At 40.9% G+C, this 21,201-nt stretch overlaps 1 protein-coding gene across 2 annotated transcripts; it reads right to left on the bottom strand.

Annotated features, from left to right (window-relative positions):
* Positions 1-1,073: 1,073 nt before the first annotated feature.
* Positions 1,074-15,665, bottom strand: LOC115267811 (BAG domain-containing protein Samui). 2 transcript variants are annotated; one of them, XM_029875174.2, is made up of 3 exons: positions 15,156-15,665; positions 2,688-3,706; positions 1,074-1,689 (listed from the first exon to the last, which is right to left on the bottom strand). In XM_029875174.2, exons 2-3 carry the CDS (start codon positions 3,692-3,694, stop codon positions 1,671-1,673), a joined length of 1,026 nt encoding a protein of 341 aa, XP_029731034.1. In that variant the 5' UTR covers positions 3,695-3,706; positions 15,156-15,665; the 3' UTR covers positions 1,074-1,670. The 2 variants fall into 2 exon arrangements, with proteins under 2 accessions (XP_029731034.1, XP_029731035.1); XM_029875175.2 differs by having other exon boundaries at positions 1,074-3,706.
* Between the last annotated feature and the right edge of the window lie 5,536 nt (positions 15,666-21,201).

The following is a 21,201-nucleotide window of genomic DNA, read 5'->3' as shown; positions in this document are numbered from 1 at the left end:
TTTCAACATTCTCTACTGTTTGCTCAGCTACCGTAAAGCTGGAAGGGTTAACTGGTTTAACATTCAACGATTTGGTATTTTTGACGTTGATGGTAAGACCTGTCGCCGAGGAGCGATCGGCAAGAGCTAACTCTGCATATCAGAGCGCCGTTGAGCTAGGAGAGCAACGTCATCAGCCAGTTCGAAGACTTTTAGGTGTTCCATAATAATAGCCTGCAACAGCAACCTACAATTTGGTTCACGATCAATCGCACTTGCCCAGTAACCAGGATCTCGTCGATTACGATTAAGAACAGTAGCGGTAATATGTAGTATACATCGTGGCCTTACTCCAGTGAGCACTCGGATAGGATCAGAGAAGACACCGTTGTTTAGTACTCTTCATGAAAATGACCTGCACTTTGCTCTAATGAGGCCCATGATTTTCTCAGGGACACCATTGCGCCTGAGGGCTCCCCACACATTTGGAGAGTTGCTTTAATATCCTCCTTTATCAGGTTGCAGAGGACTTTAAGGACGATACACAGTAACACAATGCCCCACCAATTATCGCATACAGTCAGGTGGTCTGATCATTTTTTGTGTAGCATGAGTAAGACCTTTGCATCGCAGCGTCTTCCAGTCAGCGTGTGATGAATCGGCGCCCGATTTTCTCCTCCTGTCGATGGATCCTTGCAATTTCTGTAACGTTTTTAGGTTTCATGAACAGTAGATTGTTGGTCTAAGGCCCCCTATCCACCGTGTTTGGGCTGTCACCTTAGGTATAGCTTCCGGTGGAGGAGCATTTCATACGCACCGCTGGATGCCACATGCTTAGACGCAATCTGAACCGGTCCACCTTAGTGAACAGACACTCGGGACCTACCTTCTTAATCTAGCTGAAATCAGAAGGACAACATCCAGGCAGGACCGCCAGCTAAGCACACAATTTTTAGTTGGCGGTCTTTGTCGTCGATTGATTCGTGGTGGAAACAAGAGGTATGAACTTGTGAGACCCGAGCTATTTCGGTTGGACTGTCTAGTGATAAGTGAGGGAATTTCGAAGAACTCTACTCTAAAAATTGCCATAAAACTTTTGAGTTGTCCACTAAAACTGAAATGTGTGTGGGTTTGTGTGAGTTTTTATTATTATTCCTGTTTTCACTTTTCTCCTTCAGCGCGTTTCAATTAATTTGATTATATTTGTTGTATTAATTTATTCTCTCTCGTCGACTCTAAACAAGTTTAATCTTTATATATAAACTATACCACATAGTATTTTACTCCTTATACATGTATCATCAACTCACTTCCGATTTCATTTTCTTATACGCTTCGTTTCAGTATTTTCTGTTCTTATTACACGTCTAAGAAATTATGCATCTTTTAAATTAGTGTTTATTCCTACAGAAAACATAAAACACATAAAGCAAAGTAAAAAAATAAACAAATAAATAAAACTCTTGTAAACTTTTTTTGGAGTCGGGCGATTTCTATACTGCATTAGTTGGGATGTGGCTGGCCATTTCGGCCTGGCGAAACTGTGAAGGCTACGTGCGACAAGAAGGCTACTATAGGTGTGGTGCACGGCGATGCGTGCGATGAAGTATATGGTAAGATCTCGAAGGACGGCGCCCGTCATGATGGCGCTCGCGTACTGGGAATTCGATGGCATTCCCGTTGGATGAAATTTATCTAATAGAGATCGCACTGCAATGCAAGCCAATTATTAACTACAACAGCTAGAAGCGTATATGGTAGATGGTAGTTCGGTAGTAGTGCCTAAACGTGATTAACAGTGAATGTGTAGAGATTAGCGAATTTTACAGTTTAGAGCAATTGTTTTCCCCGTATGAAGTGTAAGTTAGGACGGTTTGAACGATTTTTAAACAATTACAGAGTGTCTACTATATCTGACTATAGTTCTCAAGAAGTTTTTCAACAACTCCGAATGATAGAAAACCATCTGTTAATGTGCCACATACGAAGCTACTAAGCCACATACGAAATCTAAGCAACAACTTCTAGATTTCTCCTGGATACTTCACAAGTGCTTCAAGTCTTGGAATTTTATAGGGCACACAGGTATAGTAATAATTTTAATAGAAGGAATCTAGCATGAAGTTGTTCAAAGAGAATTAGAAATTTTATAAAACTTCACGATCAGATAAATATTCGGTTTTTAGCATACTAATAGTTTCAGAGTAGACACCCTGAATTGAATGCGAATTAAAAAAGCTACCCGCGTAGTAAGTGAAAAGAAAATGAAATAACTTAAACACAACTTATCGCAAACTTAAGAAAAATTCCTAAAAATTTGGTTAGTCAGGTGTTTGCTCGTTATCTACAAAGTGTTGCTTGCTAAGAAAAAACCTTCAATCAATACAAAACTTCCTTGTGTGATAGAAAAAGAGTTCGTCGTTTTAGCGTTTTTCAAGGTTCATAAATCTCACTTAAAATTTCTCGATTCAAAGAACACGTCGCTGGAGAACCTCGTAAGAATATAATATATAAGTAGCCATTACAATAGGCATAAATAGCAGCAGAGTATAGCAATTTTCGTGTTTCCTAATAGCTGTAAGTGTGTCTTGTGGTAGGCCCCACTAATTGATTTTGAAAGGGTTATAAAGAGAACAAGTTTTTTGAGTGTTTGGATTATGAACGGATCTTTTTGGTAGAAAGGGGATAGATAGGATAGGAAATCTTACTGCGTCTGATCCGAATGCATCGGCTGCTGACTAGAAGAGTTGGACGAAGAATGCGATAGGGAAGCGCCGGAACCGGTCCGGTCGGTCGTTCCGTTAGGCACCTGTTGCTGCTGATCGCCTTCTTTCGAAGACGGCTCGCTGGAATCTTTCGCTGACGTGGCGGCAGCTTCCGCCTTCGCCTCCAGAACGGCAATGCAATGGTTTATGCTCTTGATGGCTTCCTTTCGGGCGGATTTGATCTGTGGTTGATCCTCGGCGTCGATCGAGTCCAACTTTAGCAGATTCTGCGTCAGCATCTCGTCTAGGTAGATGTAGGTTTTGTCCTTTTTGCCTTCCTTGTTGCCCTGGAACTTTTCCACCTGGTCGAAGATTTGCAGAACGTCCCTCTGGATCTTCTGGATTTTGCTAATCGGATCATTAGCCGTCGGAGGTTGTGGGGGAGGAGTAGCTTTCTTGGGCTGCGAATCTGTTTGATCATGCGCCGCTGCCGCCGCCGCCTGTTGCTGCTGTTCTTGCTGGTGCTGCTGATACCGTTTGGCTTGCTCCTGTTGATATTGCTGTTGTTGTTGCTGTGCAGTGGGAGGCGAGGGAGTTTGCCGCGGCACAGATGATCCCCGAGGTTGGGGTTGTTCTTGCTTCTGTTGCTGCTGCTGCGACGATGGCGGAGGCACTGTGGACGTAGCTTCTGCTGTATAAACAGGAACTTGCCTAGCGGGCGATGCTTCACGGGCCGGACTGGTCTTGTTGAAAAATGAAGAATTGGGAAAAGTCCGCACCGGGAAATCACGCGCGCGATCGAAGATAGACTGCTTGAAGAAGTCGTTGTTATGCGATGGCATGTCCATTCGTGGCATATCCATCCGAGGCATCTCCGGAATCGAACTGGACGAAGAGTTGTTGCTTGGTTGAGTTTCTGGCACTTTGTTCACCAAAGGCTCCGAACGTCCCTCGACAAAGATCGGAATGTGCCGCACGGTGGGCTGAGATTGTTTTTCCTGCTGGGACATTTTTCCACTGATCTGCAATAGAAAAAAAAACTTAAAAATTAATATCGAATACATTTATGTACTTATGAAGCTGTAAACAAGGTTTGAAAAATACAGTACAAAATTTAACACAACGTTCAAAACGTTTTATTCAAACGATCCTTAGGTTATGCATGCACCCAGAGTGAATTCGAAGCCATGGGAATAATATCGAAAATGTCAAAGCTGACTCAGCTAAGCTGAGTGACGTGAAACTTTGGCTGTTCAACCGAGAAAACTTGGGGAACTGCCGGCTGTGGCTAATGTACGCAAGAAATCCTACGGAATACACTACTGAGGAGAAGCAGCGGAAGCAGTGGCTACTAGACGAGCGAATGATAAGAGACCGAAGATGCAAGAACCTGTTAATACACCGTATAGCGAAAGAACAGCTCCGTGAAGAATAAACGCACTAAGGATGCGTTTGATACGGTCGGAATCGTTGGCAAGCTGTTTCTTCGAAAGCAATTCCTAGGACTGCGGCTCAAGGAAGGAGAAAAAGTGAAAAAGTGTTACGTTTGTATAGTAGTTTTTATGTGTGTAAAATAGTTTTAAGAATTGTCCATGAATTCTATGTATGGAGAATGCAGAATGTTGAGTGTTGAGTGCGGAGTGTTACGTTTGTAAAATGTTATGAACATTTTGTCAGTTTATTTTGTATGGTTTGTACATCTGTCCCTGAACTTTAATGCGCATTTGTAGCGCTCCAGACATCAAACGACAGACGGTGCTGTCACAGACAAACAGACGTAACACCTTGAACGATTTTCATGGAAATCCATCGCCCAGTTCACACTACCATCACCTGGTGGAAAAGTTGCACGATTCGCTGTGTTGTGCAATATCGTCAACAGAAAGCACTAGTGTGAAACGTCAAACGCATAGAAAAACGATGCGCGCGCCTCTGGTTGTCAAAGCCACTACTATGAAAATTTAAAATGATCGTTAAAAGCGTGGTCGATGGAAATTTCGCAAGTGTTACGTCTGTTTGTCTGTGGTGCTGTGTTGTTACCCAAATCAGGATGCCCCCTTAGGATTAGAAATTCTCAGACCAAACTCTAATTATGTACGCAAATAACCAACACTGCGTACGAAAAGGCAATCCGCCAGAAGAAAAACGATTACAGGATTGACTAATGGACCAAGAACAATAACGAAACCTCGTCATCCTGGGATTGGACATCGTTATCTATTTAGATAACTGGGCACAATTTTATTGTGTTGCGTGTTAGCGTTTTGTGCATTTGTATTGTTTCATTTTACTTTTCCAATTGAATACTTGTTTCCAAATGTGGGGCTCAATGCGTAAAATAAAATGAACATTTGTAGGATTCTGCTAACAGTTCGTATTGTGTCGCCAACTTGAGGCATGATACATTTGTAATGCTCCGCAAAACCTTTTTTGTGTTACAAAAGAAGACGTCGTATGCGAACTGCTATTGGCGATTAAAAGTAGAGGTTATGTCGTGAAAATTTGGAAGTTTGAAAGGGAAATGCCACTCCCCTATCAGCTTAGTCATCTTTTTGCCTTTCTCGTACACTAAGTGTACTGGAAAGGCTATATGTTCACTCCAAAAATGACTTTTTGATAGAAGGCCCGGAGGGTCGAGTCACATATACCAATCAACTCAGCTCGACGAATTGAGGTGATGTCTGTGTGTGTGTATGTGTGTGTGTATGTGTGTGTGTATGTATGTGTGTATGTGTACAAAAAAACTCACATCACTTTTTGGCAGTAAACCTCAACCGATTTTAATGACCGACGGTTCATTCGACGCGGAATCTGGTCCCATTGTTTCCTATTGAAAATGGTTCGGATCGGTCCGGCCGTTCCGGAGTTATGGCCATTTAGGTGTTCCGGACCGGTACCCCAGGAAGGGGCCAGATATGAAAACGCTACAAACCCTTCCATGCGACACACCAAACTACGGCATTTTCGTTAACTTGATGAACGGTAAGCAAAAAAATGGCCTCAGACCATATCTGAATCGGTAATGTCTCGGAACCGGTTCCGGGTGTCCTGCCGGAAGTGGCCAAATATAAAAGTGAACTGAACCCATGCATGCGACATATCAAACCGCGGCTTTTTCGATAACCTGATGAACAGTAAGCAGGAAAACATTCTCAGACCATATCGGAACCGGTAGTGTTCCTGAACCGGTTCTAGATGTCCTGCCGGAAGTTTCCAAATATAAAAGTGAACCAAATCCATGCATGCGGCATATCAAAGCGCGACATTTTTGATAACCCAATGAAAGGTTGGCATAAAAAATACTCAGACCATATCTAAACCGGTAATGTTTCGGAACCGGTTCCGGATGTCCCGCTAGAAGTGGTCAAATATAAAATTGAACCAAATCCATGCATGCGACACAGCAAAGCGCGGCAATCAAATAGGCTCAGACTATTTAAGAGACTTCCGGCAGTGTTCCGCAACCGGTTTCGTGCCGGAAGTGAAACCAAACCCATGCATGCGATACCTCAAATCATGGCTTTTCAGGTAACATGATGAACAGTTGCAAGAAAATAGACGCAGTGGTGTCCCACCAGAAATGGTTAAATGTAAAAGAGAACCAATAGGTACATGCGACATATCAATGACCTATTCAGTAACATGATAAACGGTTAGCCAGCAAATAATCTAAGACCATATTTGGGAGAACCGGTAGTGTTCCAGAACTGGCGACGAGACGAGTAACCCGCCGGAAGTGGTAAAATATAGAAGGGAATCAAATCATAGTGGCGTTTTTGATAATCTGATGAACGGTCAACAAGAAAATAGTCTCAGGCCACATCTAGAACTTGTAATAGTATTTCGGAATCAGTTGCGGGTGTTCCATCGGAAGTGATTAAATAGAAGTGAATCAATTAATTTTCGTCTTTTTGGGTAACCCAATGAATAGTTGACAAGAACATAGTCTCAGACCATATTTGAGACAACCGGAATCGGTTCCAGGTGTCCCGTCGGAAGTGGTCAAACGTAAAATTGATAAAACCCCATGCAAGCATATTAAATAGCGGAAATATAAAAGTGAACAAAATAAATGTCAAAGCGATAAATCAAATCGTGGCTTTTTTGATTGGCTGGAAACGTTGGGTGGGATTATAAGTGAATAAATCGTCAAAGTCTTCATATATGCAAGAAAACAAAATCGTGACCAAAGCGATCTCATCAAATAACACCATTTCAGATTCCTGCGGTGCACATATATAGTAAGATGGATCAATATTTTATGGAAAAATTATAATTTAATCGCAACAACACCGAATAACGTTCAATAAAGTTCTATCTTCAATCTCCTTTTGCTTTCAAATTACTGCTCACAATTTGGGTGCGGCTGGTTGAGCCATCGCTCTTCTCATTGCGATTTAAAATTTAATGGAAAATTTTCTTTTTCTGATTTTTTCTCGCAGGGAGGTCAAATTTTACATGAGTCGTGTTACCAATGAAGTGAATAATGGTCGAAGATCACAAAGTGATCTGTGATTGTAAATAAAGTTAACCTTCTTCATGCTTTAGCTGATGTTCAACTCGCTGCCGTAGCGAATGGAATGGACTCATAATGACCCGAGGGTTTAGGTGATCAAGCAGTCAACTGAGAGGTCTGAAATTTCTCAGCTCTATTTTGCTGTTGAAAAATCGATAACAGCTCTGTTAAAATTGTTGCTTTTCTATATAAAATGTTATCAGGATTCAGGAACATTTTGGCTAACGTTGACAGAAAGATCATGAGTTCATATTCGACGAGAAAGGCACTATCACCACTAGGTGGATTAATCTGGGTTTTTTTTATAAATTTGCCGCTAAATCGATTTTTTCTACCCGGTTTTTACAAAAAAAGATCATGTGGAACGACTCAATCACTACAATAGGAAATGAGATTTCACAAATCATAACCTATCTTAAGGAGGCCAACTAGCCTTGCCGAAGTGTCTCATCAGCATGTGCAGTAAGTTCCCCAGTTGCCCGAATTTTTCGCTCAAAAAGACAACAGTTTAGTCGACAGAAACGTCGACAAAACCCAGTTGGTCTCTCTCTCTTCTTGGCGTAACGTCCTCATTGGGACAAAGCCTGCATCTCAGCTTAGTGTTCTATGAGCACTTCCACAGTTATTAACTGAGAGCTTCCTCTGCCAATGACCATTTTGCATGCGTATATCGTGTGGCAGGCACAAAGATACTCTATGCCCAAGGAAGTCAAGGAAATTTCCTTTACGAAAAGATCCTGGACCGACCGGGAATCGAACCCGTCACCCTTAGCATGGTCATGCTGAATACCCGTGCGTTTACCGCCTCGGCTATATGGGCCCAGTTGGTCTTTCCGGAAAATAATTGACTCTTTCTGGGATAATGGATATCACCTTCGAAACGTTTAATATCTCACCCGCAATAAGCAGTTTGATAATCATGACACTTCCCTTTGTGACACCTTTTCTGAAGCAACTGGCTTCAAAATGACCGATTCTTGAATCTTTCATATCTTTCGATGGCGAATTTGTCCAGCGAGGTCGGGAATATGATTGAAGACCTACAGTGAAATTGTATAAGTCTAATTAAAAATATGGGTGTGTTCAAATTTTTAGTTCACAGAACACCAGTGTACGCAGAATATGGCACCACTAGAGTGGCTGGAAGGGAGAGTGGCGTCATGTTCCAATTTTGACAGGTCTCCTGCTCGTTTGGAACGGGAATTTGTATGGAGTTGACAGATGATCGCAGTTCCAATTTTGACATTGACGCCACTCTCCCTTCCAGTCACTCTAGGCACCACAAGCGAAAAATAGGCAACAAAGAAGGCACGGCAACAATGCTTTGTTTTTTCGTTAGCAGATAATGACAAAGATCGCTCCCGAGTATGTTTACAACAAAAACGGTAGGAATAGGGTGCGAGCACCGGTTTTGGCCAGTCTAAGGGAAATCATTTTTATGAAAATAACCAAAAATCCAATGAAAACCACCAATGTGTCAAATGAAAGGTTTCGATCTATACTTCATTAGAAAAATGCATAAATCAAGTTGATACTTGATTTTTGTATCAGTGGCGATTCCCTAACCTCAAATCTACCTGTTCAACGAATGTGAATTCTTCAATTTTGTTAACAAATTTGTTTGTAATTTGTAGAAAATGACGAGAACAGTCGTTTCCGTCCTTTTTCAATTGGATCCTGGTCCTGGACTCTCCGCAAATACAAGTTTTAGGGTCGTTGAACAGGTAAAAAGTGAGGTTACGAGCCAAAATAGAAGCGGTTACTGGCCAAAATAGAAGCGTTGCCGCAGTTTTGGCCATATTCTCAGTTTTGGTTTCTATTTTGGTCAATCACGTGCATTTCTCATGGGAGTGGCCAAATTAGAAGCACCCTGGCCAAAATAGATATATGGGAGATGATTTTTTAAGGAAAATTATTTTCTTCCAGTTTTTAATCAAAATGTATGGTTTTCACAGCTGTAATCATCATATTATATTAGAATCTACTAGTAAAAAATAAATTTATGCCGATTTAGATCGTAACAGGCTGAATACCGCACTATGGCCAAAACTCCGGGCTGGCCAAAACTGAAGCTTCTACCCTATTTGTTTCGTTCTATTCATATCGTGATTTTCGCATTGTTTTACAAATGAAACTCGACTCTGAGGTTTGCAAGAGTCTTAGTTCGTCCAAATGCTTATGAATTCGATGATGTGGGTCGAAAATTTTAATAGAAAAGCCGGAATATCGGCACACGCACGGCAAGCGATGTTTGTTTTATTGCTCTCATCGCCTGACATGCGTTTGTTGCGGAGCGCCTTTGTTACCAACATGCACCGCTCAGGACAAAGCGTTTGTTTTTCGGCGTGATCCATTTTTCATACCCTGCAGAACACGTTGTAACATATTTTCCCTTAGTAAAACAATATTATTCGTCGTGATCGAGGGTATGGATATGGAGGGGTGATCTTGGGGATCAATAAGCTCCATTCCTTTTATAGAATGGATTTCCTCCCGATGAACGGCACTGAAATAGTTGCATGCCATGTCATGTTAAGCGGTCTTCTCACTTTACCGGGCCGGGACCGTGCCGGGCCCTGGCCGTGCCCCGGTCATCAATTTCTTTCTAACGATATCTAAGGCGTGCTTCTCACTAGCCCGGCCGGGGCCCGACCGAGCCTCGGCACGGTGTGATGTGAAACACGCCATAGTAATCGCATATAAGAAATCGATGACCGGGGCCCGGCACGGTCTCGGCCCGGTGTACTGGGAATAGCCCTTTATACTAGAGTAACTGGAAGGGAGAGTTGCGTCATGTTCCGATTTTGACAGGTCTCCTGCTCGTTTGGAACGCGCGTTTGTATGGATTTGACAGCAATTTGACACATGATCTTTGTTCCAATTTTGACATTGACGCCACTCTAAGTTAAAGGCACTCTACTTTATACTATACAAGGTAAGAATACACTCCACAATCAGCTGACTCTTAGGGTCTGTTCCAATTGGAGAATTAAAATTAATTTTCACTTGAACTTGACAGTTCGATAATTATTTCCTTAGGAGAACTGTCAAGTTTGAGCGTCGAACTGTCAAATTTAAGTAAAAATTAACTTTAATTCGCCAATTGGGACAGACCCTTAGAGGTACGTTCTCATATTGTACACCACAACTATAGTATCACCACAGAACAGATGTGTATCTTCGAACATGTGAAGTTTCGAGGTGGAAGTCGTGAAATTGTCACTTGGAAAACGAGATTGGAATGAATTTCCATGGGAAAATAAAAAATCATCAAAGCGTGCTACGCCGCCTCCCTATGCTCGCTGCAGGCTAAAGCTTGACTTCCACCACCAGGTTCGCTAGTGTTGAGCTATCAAACGGGCAGTGCTTTTCGTGACGAAGATTCACCCCAGTGGTATCACCTTGGTCTGGGTCGATTCCGGGCAATGAGAAAGCGGACTCGATCGCCAAGGTGGGTGCTATGGAAGGCGATATGTATAACCATCATATCGCCTTCAATGATTTTTTTTTCGATTGCTCGTCAGCATGCCCTGGGAACAAAAATGGGATGTAGGAGAATTGGGCAGGAGGTTTCATTCAATTCTCCCACATGTATCGAAGACGGCGTGGTTCAAGGGGTTTAACGTGGGTCGAGATTTTATCTAGATAATGTGTCGACTTATGTCCAATCACTACTCTCTGGGCTCGCACTTCTATCGAATAGGGCTCACTGATAGCAATCGCTGTAGCTGGGATGCAGGCTATCAGGATAGGATATCAACCATGTTGTGTGGGATTGCCCCGAATACGGTATTGCCAGATCCGATTTATGTGCATCCCTCAGGGTCCGAGGGAAACTAGAAAAGGAAGACATTAGAAATGTGTTAGGTAAACTTGATCTTGAGTACATGAAGCTTGTGTACGACTTTTTGAAACAAGTCGAAGTCTTCGTTTGATATCCCCGTCTTGTTGTTTCACTTGTCCACCTCTTGTCTCTTCGACAACCATTTGTTTGCATCGTTACAGGTTGTTTGTCCACCCTACGCTTGACCAGCAACTACATCACGCCATGCTGCAGAGTTTCAACGAAAAGCCCCATTCTCCCATCTATTCCTTAAAAATTATTGTTCTCTCTCACCTCGACCAAACCGTGAGTTTTACGGTTCCCCAAAGCTAACCTAGTAAATAAAAGACACATATGAAATTGTATGGGCTTCGTGGCCGAGCGGTTAGCGGCGTCAGTAGTTTAGGTGTCTCGTAAGCCTCGGAGTGTGGGTTCGATTCCCGCTGCAGTCAGGGAAAACTTTTCGTCAAAAGAAAAATTCTCCACTGGGTGTTATATGTGTTGTCCGTTGTCTAATGTTAGTAATGTTCAGTCTGTGCGGCCTCTGGCCGAAGACGGAGTAGTGTCTTTTTTTTAAGTTTCAAAATGAATTCGGCTTCGTTATGCCTGATGGCGCATGGACCTTTAATAAATGATTAAGTAAAACAAAAAAATGTGCAGTAAGCTTTATTATCAACACATTGATCCTTGGCTTTGCAGAAGTTGTTGATCTCATCGGCATCGATCTTAGGGCACAGGAAGAAGTTTATGCTCCTCTTACAGGGTGGCCACTCAATATCGGTTTTGAAATTCCCGTCTTTTTCCCGGTTTTCCCGGTACGATTTCTGAAATTTTCCCGGTTTTTAAAATGCAGATTTTTTTAGTAGGTAACGCCCAATTTTCGTATCATATGGATGATAAGTACCATGTAAAAATACACTTGCAATCCTGTGAATACTATGTACTAGATATTTATAGTTTAATATTATTCTTGACGTAATGCATCTATGGAAAAAATGGAAGTAACTACCAATGATGACATAAAAGTCGTATGCTACACAATAACTTACAACATATTTTCATTCAGCTCCAAATAGTGCATAATTCAAGCTTTCCCTCGCTCATAATTTTACCTATTTTCTTGTACTTAAAAAAAAAAACAAGTGTAGAAGTGGTAGCTAACTATGATAGATCTATAATAGGTAAGATGTGCCGGGACATGGAGAATAATCGAATCATATTTTTTTTTAATTTTAATCATTAGCGTAGGTGCCCTAACGCAACTTCATTGGTGTTGTTTCCGGGGATTCCTCCAGGATGCCCAACTGAGTATTCCCCCAAAAACTTACATCTGGAGATTCTTACAAAGCTTTGTCCGAGATTTCATCTTTCGATTACTCCAAAACTACTATCTTGGATTTCTTCAGTAACTTCTGCTAGCGATTACACCTTGTATATCTTTTGTGGATTCCTCTAGATTCCTTAACCGTCCATAACTAGCGCGGTTGGCCAGCACCGCCAGCACCACGCTAATACTGAACACAAAAAGCGAGATTTTTTCAACGTGTTGCACAAAACACAACAGCGCGATCGCTTGAGGGTTAATGGATTTATTCTGGAAGAGGTTCCTTTAGGGAATTTAGGATTTTAGTTAGTCTGTTGGCAATTAGGGAATAGAACATTTGGTCTGGGATCATGAATTCGATCTAGGGATTTCTCCTGGAACTCCTGAAGGATTCCCAAAAGAATCTCCCACATGTCTAGTAGGTTTCCCAAGGAACTCTTGGAAGAGTTCTCGATTACAAAACTCCCGCAGTAGTTTGATTTTCAGGATTCTGGAGTATTTCCAGAAATAGCTATCGTAAAGTTTTTGTAAGAAATTTTGGGAGATCATCCAGAAGGAACTTCTGGGTGATTTGCAGAGGGAGCTTCTGAAGGATGCCCAAAAGCAACTCCTGGAGCAACTCCAAAAACAACTTTCATAAGCAACTCCTGGAGGTTTCTTTGAACAAACTCTTGGAGGGTGCCCAAGAAAAACTCTTGAAGGAAACGCAGTAAGAAACACTGGAGAAATTCCAAAAGCAAATATAAAATAAAGATAAAATTCAGCAAAACCTCTTGAAAGTTTTCAAAATCAAAGTTTCAGAAGGCACTCCTGCAGAACTCGTGGAGATGGATGAGTAACAGAATGATATCCTGGAGAAATACCAGAAGAAACTCTGTAAAGAATCTTAGAAAGAACTCCCGATCGATTTCTAAAAAAAAGCTTTCGGAGGAATTCCAGAAGAAAATTCTAGGGAAACCCCAGAGGAAGCTCCAGAAGAAAATGAAAAATTTTCTGGAGGGATTTCAAAAAATAATCTGGGAAGAATTCCTGTAGAAAATTTTGAAGATTGGAGCAACTCATGTTACAATTGCGGAAGGAAAATCTTGATGAATCTTAAAAGGAACTCTTGAATAAATTGCAATAGGTTGTCTTGATTAAAACCCAGTTTAGTGGTAATGATTTTCTTATCTATTAAAATATCTAGAATAAATTTAAGAAAGGACACGGGTTAATCCAAAAATAAACTTTTGAAAAAAAATCTCAGATGTAAGAAACTCTTTCCTCGAAAAAATCTCATCGAATTCCAAAAGATAATCAAGCGGTACAAAAACCTAGAGGAATTCTAGAATAAACTTCTTGAAGAATCCCTAGTTTTGTTTTAAGGAAATTCCAAGTGATTGCACAGGCGAATTCCTTGGGATTTCGCAGAAGTATCCCAGGAGTATTTTGGTTTGGCTTTGGATTTGCAGATTTTCTATGAGGGGTAAACATTCAAATATGCACATCTAGTTACTCTTAAAAACAATTTTCCCAATAATCATTCCAAATTCTCGACTTTTTCCCGGTCGTTCCGAATTCCCGTCTTTTTCCCGGTTTTACCGTTTTTTCCCGGTTCGGTGGCCACCCTGACTCTTAAGAGCTGCCAGAGGAGTGGATGGAAGATGGAATGAGTAATTTGCCTTGTGTAGATACACGAAAAGCGGCAATACTTAGAGTGTGAGAGCTTCTGAGCGATCACCATTCTGAATGCCGCCTACAAAGTGCTCTTTCAGATCACCCTCTGTCGTTTATCACCTATATAACGAATGAGTTAGTAGGAAGTTGACAAGCCAGCTTCATTGATGGCCGGTCTACAGCGAACCAGATCATTACCGAACCGAAAATTCTACAGAAAAGTCCAGAGAGTTGTCTAAGCCGGAAGGATACGGTGCGCAGGATAAAAATTTCGGAGTGTAGGGCGTGCCTAAGATTAGATAGTAGCAGTAGCGAACCGAAATGTATGGCGTGGAATTATGCCTTCAGTCGTAACTACCTATGTAACAATGTTTAAATCTATCTATCTATATAAATAAAAATAAGTTTGAAGTCCCTTTGAGGCAACAAAACTCATGAACGGGTCAACCGATCTGGATGACTCTTGCATTGTTAGATTCGTATTCATGATGGCTGTGTTTATATGTAAAAAAGTTAGAAAAATGATCTAAACATATGTAAAAAAATACACAAAATGCTGATTTTTTATGACCTGGGAAGAAAATCAACACGATCGAAATGAAACCAATCTAGAGTGTGGTGCATCGATGACCTCAACAGTTGTCAAACCACCACATCTTGGCAAGACAAAGTTTGCCGGGACAGCTAGTATACCTATAAACATTGAAGAAAAAAGATCGTCAAAACATAAAATCTCAATTGGAAAATTGATTTTTATAAAATTGGATGTTCCTAATTAAATTTTACAAGATTCTGTTCGATCGATTGGCTTCACCCGGAATGAAAGCATCAGTACAAGTGTTTTTCCCAAAGGGCCCAGTACATGCCGCAACATAGGCTAAAGTTGTTTTTCCTGATAGTTTACCGTTGATCTACAAAAGACCAGCAATCCTTTACGTCACACTCCATTATCACTGTTTCCTGTCTCGATTCTCCTACACAAAATTTCCAACCAATTTCCTATTTTAGACGATTAGTCACCCTCTTCCTCCATTCAGAATCGTCACATACCAACTAGCAAAACAAATACTTTCGTCATCATCTTGCCGTCATTCATAACACTGAAACTCCACTAGCATTCCCGATCCCGGTTCCACCGCAATAACAGCTTACCTTGGTTTACTCGATCCGGATTAACTTCCCGTTTTCCTGTTCCTGTCGGATGATGATTTGCACCCCCGAAGTTGTCTGTCACTCGGCGAATGTTTTCCTTCCGTCTCCTCCAACCAGCTGCTTGAAACTGCTCGCGGTCCGCTCACGCTTCTTCCGCTCTCTCGCGCATGCACTACCCACACCGACAAACCCCGCGACCGACCGACTGACCGACGACGACGACGACGGAGATGTCGAGTTTGTTCTAGAACAGAGAGCACAGCTCTTCACTGTACCTGTGATTTTCCAACTTTTGAAATGCGATTTTTCACTTCTTTCCGATCGGTTCCGTGCACCAGCAACCCGTTTGGTGCTTTCTTCCGGTGGACCCTGCCGTCGGTGTACGGTTTCGAGCTAAATCACGACTTTTTTCCGGGTTAATTTGAGGAAAAGGACTGCTGCTGGCACGCAATAACTTTTTTCGCGAGTTCGGTTGCTGGCTGGAGTAGCGAAGCGAGCGCAAGCAGCGGAGGTGGACTGTCAAATTTGACAGCCAGCAGCTGCTCCTTTTGACAGAGGCGAAATTGCAGGGGTGAGTTGGAGGGCGGACTAAACAAAACATCGAAAACAGTCGGCACCAACATTTCAATAGGGCGTAACTGCATTTACAACCAATGCCTTCTCACAAAGCTGTGGAGCGTATCCCATCCCTCTCGAGCAATCCACTAGCACAAATAGAAAGATAAAATCCTCCTCTTTCGATTAATGGATGTGAATTGCGTGAGATGAATGAAATACGACCCACAGCTCTGTGCGAAAAGGCATTGGTTGCAAAAGCAGTTACGCCCTTTTGAAATGTTGGTTCCGGTTTAAGCAGGACTGCAGACCATGGTATTTGACGTTAAGGACGTTTGGCAAAAGGACTTTTCTGGAGCTCGATTTGAATAGGGGCTGTCCATAAACCACGTGGTCATGAGGGGGGGGGGGGGGGGGGTTCGGCCAATGACCATTTTGTATGGACAAATAAAAAAATTTGTATGGACAAATGACCACGCGGGGGGGGGGGGGTTGAAAAGTCCCAAAAAAATGACCACGTGGTTTATGGACAGCCCCATAGGTCGTATGTGCTTTTGTCGATATAAAATTCGATCAGTTTATTTTAGTCATTGTAGCAATATGGCAGATATTTTGCAAACTTTAAATGATGGAACAGAAAGCCTGTTTTGTGAGGATTCTGCTGTATGTATCAACTTTGCTCAATTTCAACGGTTTTCGCTATATTAAGCGAATCCAACTGATCGAATTTTTAATCGATAAAAGCACATACGACCTATTCAAATCGAGCTCCAGTTTTGACTTCAGCAATTTGACATTAGGCCTGTTCAAGGGGGTATGTTGAACTATAGATAGAGTAAACATAGATCCGTGATGATGAACCCGTAGTATCCAAACGAACTGTTAAAATCTGAACAGTTATGACCCGCTGGTTGGGGGTTTAATAGTTGGGTGACTTTTTAGTTGGGGCTCCGTTAGTTGGGTTGTCAGCCAACTAAAAAGCACCTGGATGTCAAAATTCAATGTCAAACTGAAAATGACAACCAATGTTACTCTTCCGAGGGGTTAGCAAATCGGTTTTGTGTTTTTCTTAATCTTGGCCAATATGTTTGATTAATAATTGATAATCGATTAATAATTTTCAACATGTAAATACAATCAAAACATAAAAACAAATGCAAAGCATTGTCGACCACCTTGTTGCGCAGTGATTCGAAAAGGTCACACCCGAAAAACATGTCAGAAAACATTGTCAATGAACTGCAGCAATAAACAAAAGTGTTGCTTATCTGGAGGTTCATGTATTAGTCATTTGCTTACGATGATGACTTACGCCACTTTCCGCTTCTGCGGCAATCTTGACTTTGTCTACCTGTGAAAGCGTTGTGTCCTTGCATTTTGATCCTGGTGAATTCATAAACATCTCCATTTTTACCAACTATGTATAAATATGTAAAGATAATTAATTCTCGCATATGATCTATATCTTGCAAAACGTTCCAATTATGTTGCAAATGGACACAAATTGAAAAATTCAAAATATTTTTACTTTTTATTCTTAATCTAAGCGGTACCAAAACGAACAATGCGCACGCCCCTCAAGATTTTTTTTTGCTGCTGTCATTTGGCCCAACCAACGAATCGAATTCGTTAGTTGGGTGGAGGTTGTTGCTCAACGAGCGGGTTCCGACTGTATCTTAACGAGCATGACGTCACGATTTGGACAACATCAATGGACCCATGACGTCATATTCAATCGTCGCCCTTTTGAAAATTATGTTTACTCTACTATCTATATATGTTGAACCAAGCGCAAATTATTAGATTGAAAGTAGTGAGCTGGATTTTTGTATGGTGAGATGACCAATTGGGTTCTTTTTGGGTTCTTTAGGGGTATCCAGATTATTGCATAATAGGAATCTCCATCCAAAAATTAGTCGAAATCCAAAATTTCATCATTTTTGGTGCCCGGGAACTATTTTTAAAATGCATTTAAAGTTTGTATGGGGAAATTTCTTTGTTCGGGGTGAACTGTCACTTTATCGATTGAACTGTCATTCTATCCACGGAAATTAAAACTGTTTTGTTTGTTAAACCATCAAAACGAAGGAATTGCACACTTAATTTTGAATACCGTGTTCGGTAAATTTTTGACGAAAATAGAACAGCTGAATACAGCAATAACGGATTGTTTACCTTTTGCACCCGTTTTTGACAGTTGGTGTACTGAGCCTCAGTAAAATCGATTACCGTAGCTACCGAAAAAGTTTTGCTGTTCTATTTTCGTCAAAAAAGTACCGAACAGGCAATTCAGGATTGAGTGTGTGGAACGCAATAAAATCACGTTATACTCAGAAAAATGAGCTCTTTCGATTAGGCTAAAGAAAATGGCAATATTTAATTCACTAAACAACCCAATTCTCCATTTCTGCAATAAAATAGTGCAAACTGCGTTGGTATTAAGATTCCTTACCTAATTTGATGCTGTTTTAGCAAAACTTTGGGTAGCTGTGTTGTTGTTTTCTCCATTTATTGCAACTTAAACGGCATAGTTACGCAAAGTTTGCCAATTTCAGCGTTACGTAATAAGGTATATCGATGACTTTCGTTATTTTTTACGGTGAGTGTAGAATGAGCTAATAAGGGCGATAATATTGCGCATTTAGTTCGCCACTGGACTGCGCACTCAGTCTTCATAAGTGCGAAAACGTTCATAAAAGTGCGCGATTGCATCAAAACCAGTTGATGTTTTCGGCGCACTATTTCTTCGATTTATGCTGAATAAGTGGTCTGAACACAACGACTTGATTTGCTGCAATCGCGCACTTTTATTTACGTTTTCGCACTCTTGAAAACTCGTGCGATAGTCCAGTGGTGAACTAAATGCGCTATAACATGTTCGATTTCTCTTCATCGACTCAAGAAGTTCAATGGAACTTGCACCTTGAGACTTCAATTTAAAGAGAGAATCGAAGAGAAATCGATAATGTTATAGGCAAATCTAACGGAAGCTAACGATCCCTCCGCATCTGGTGGCAGGAATGAGAACCATATGAAAAACGTGACTCCGCCAAAATTTGCCATGGCGCAGCATAGGCAAAGTGCACTTTTCTCACTTTTTCATATCGAATTCCGCATTGTAGAGAAACAAACGAGCACTTTCTGGAAAGAAAATTTAATTCTCTTTCAGATGCGCTTAGATCCGGTAGGTACTTACGAACATTTTATATGATAAATTTGAGGATCTCTTCCCGCATAGCCAAAAACACTTTGTCTTGTAGTTCTAACATAAAAAATGTTTCATACCATATTGTAGCTCCTTGTGATATCGTTTACTTAATGTAATACTAAATGATTCTCTTGACTTGAAACAACATATGACACTTCAGTAACAATACCTTTTATTTTAAAAATATAACGTATTGTCGTTGAGTTGTTATTTACTGTCCATAAGTTTGCATATCACTTGCTTATGACAATAAACAATCTATAAGAACTATCTCACAAGATGTAACACTATGCCAAATCTTGCTGAAATTGTATTTAATTTTCTATCATCAAATGGGAAAAACTATGTTGTCACAAACACATCGACACATTTTATTGTATCACATTCGAAGGACCACATCTGATATTGTTAAACATAAACTGTGTGTGTGTGATAATTTATTTTTGCTAATTTTCCTGCCTTTGCGGCGAACAGCCATATTTGATTCGGTCTTCAACTAATTTGGCAGCACGAAAGTTTTGCGGAAAAGATCGTACTTTTCTTTCACGAAGTACCAGCTTTATTGGCCATTCTGAGCGAAAAGTTTAATCAGGTAAGCATTCCAAATTATTGTTTAATGTCAGAAAAGTGAAACAAATCTGTTTTAGCGCAGCCGGAGCAGCCCCAATCAATACCCCAACACCGGCGGTGGTTGAACAAAAACCCTTGTACTTTCTGTACATACGCTGCTACCAGTCAATCGGCAGAGTGCTGTCCTCCTTAAAGTATGAGATCGTCCGCCCGGTATCAACGGAATCATACACAAATGCAGGTTCCAAGAAATGACAAGTTTCTAGCCACGGATCGGAAGAAGCGGTATAAAGGTGAGTTTTTAGTGAATCTTTTTTTTTCAAGCTTTGATCTCACTCACAAATTATTACTGTTTGTCTTCTGATTTCGAATTTCAGACTGCGAAGTACGGCCAAGACGCTGAAAAGAATAGAATGTCGAAACGATTTCTGAAAATAACCCTGCCCTGAAGCGATCGCAAGCAGGCCTCGAGAGTAAGTAACTCGCTTGTTATTCCTGAGGGCCGCCCTCCTTCCTGGAAGTTTACGTGCTGTTTTGTACGCTAACTGCATCGGTCCACTTCCTGGTTCCGGATTTTGGTTGTGCATTCCCGACTTTCAAGAAGAGACCTATATCTAAGCTATAACCGCAGACTACAACTAGGGGAGCAGCGGAAGGCAGCGTAGCAACTTTTTTTTGTCTAGTTTCATGTTTTTGCTTTGGGCAGAAACCGTTCTTAAATAAATTATTCCAGTTGTAATTATCAATATTTTAAAAAAGTAATTTAATTTACCATTTCCGAAGTATTTTGCTCGGCATTATGTTATTTTTGAATATTTGCTTCCGTAATTTTCATGACGATTTCAAATTTAATGAATAATTTTCGTAAAACATGAGGGTTGAGGCAGTTTGGCACATTTATTTCAAGTCGATATGAAGATTGCGTCCTTGCGAAAGCAGATATTTGAAAACAGCAAATTGCTTGAAAATGATATTCAAACTGTTGAAAAAAGTACAACTATACAATAAAGCATACTGTCGATAAAAACTTATTGAACAATAAACGAACAATTCCATAGATATTTCAAACGTTGTCTCAAATTTATAGTTTAACTGATTTGTAACAATTTACTTTATTGTCATTATCGCTAAAAATGGATTATATGTCTACAATATGACTTGTTGTTTTGCGAAAATTTTGTTCGAGAAAAAGGCCGATTTTTTATTGTAACCTAACTTAACAGCCTATTCGCCATATTGTGATTTGGCCCATTACAAATTGTCAAATGGTACACTACAATATACGAACACTATTTTATGATGTGATGCCGGATAACATGTGAAATTGTACAGGCACAGTTTTAAGTGGTTTTGGACAATAAGCGAGATAGTACGCTTGCAGTTTACAACTATGCGGGTTGCTATGCCTCCGGCGGGCGATCTTCCGGATTTTTTGTTTAGCTGGCCAATCCGGTGTCTGTCGGCGTGGGCATCAAGAAAGATGATAATGGAAGCCATTTTCCATTGGTAATAGCAACTACTAAGGCAAAATATCAGTTAATTTTGATTGAATGAATTTTTGATGTAAACAAACAATTTTCTCCACATCTCACCTAGCGCCTCTACAAATGGGGGTCATCCGAATTCTTCTATTGTTCGTGCAGTTAAAAATCGGATTTTTCGACACGTGAAAATCGATTTTTCTCCTAAACCGCGTGTCGGACGTACGTCGGG

Source organism: Aedes albopictus, chromosome 3 (genome assembly GCF_035046485.1).
Source record: "Aedes albopictus strain Foshan chromosome 3, AalbF5, whole genome shotgun sequence".
Classification (NCBI taxonomy): Eukaryota; Metazoa; Arthropoda; class Insecta; order Diptera; family Culicidae; genus Aedes; species Aedes albopictus.
Note: the sequence above shows the minus strand (reverse complement) of the source record. Positions and strands in the feature narration are given on the sequence as shown.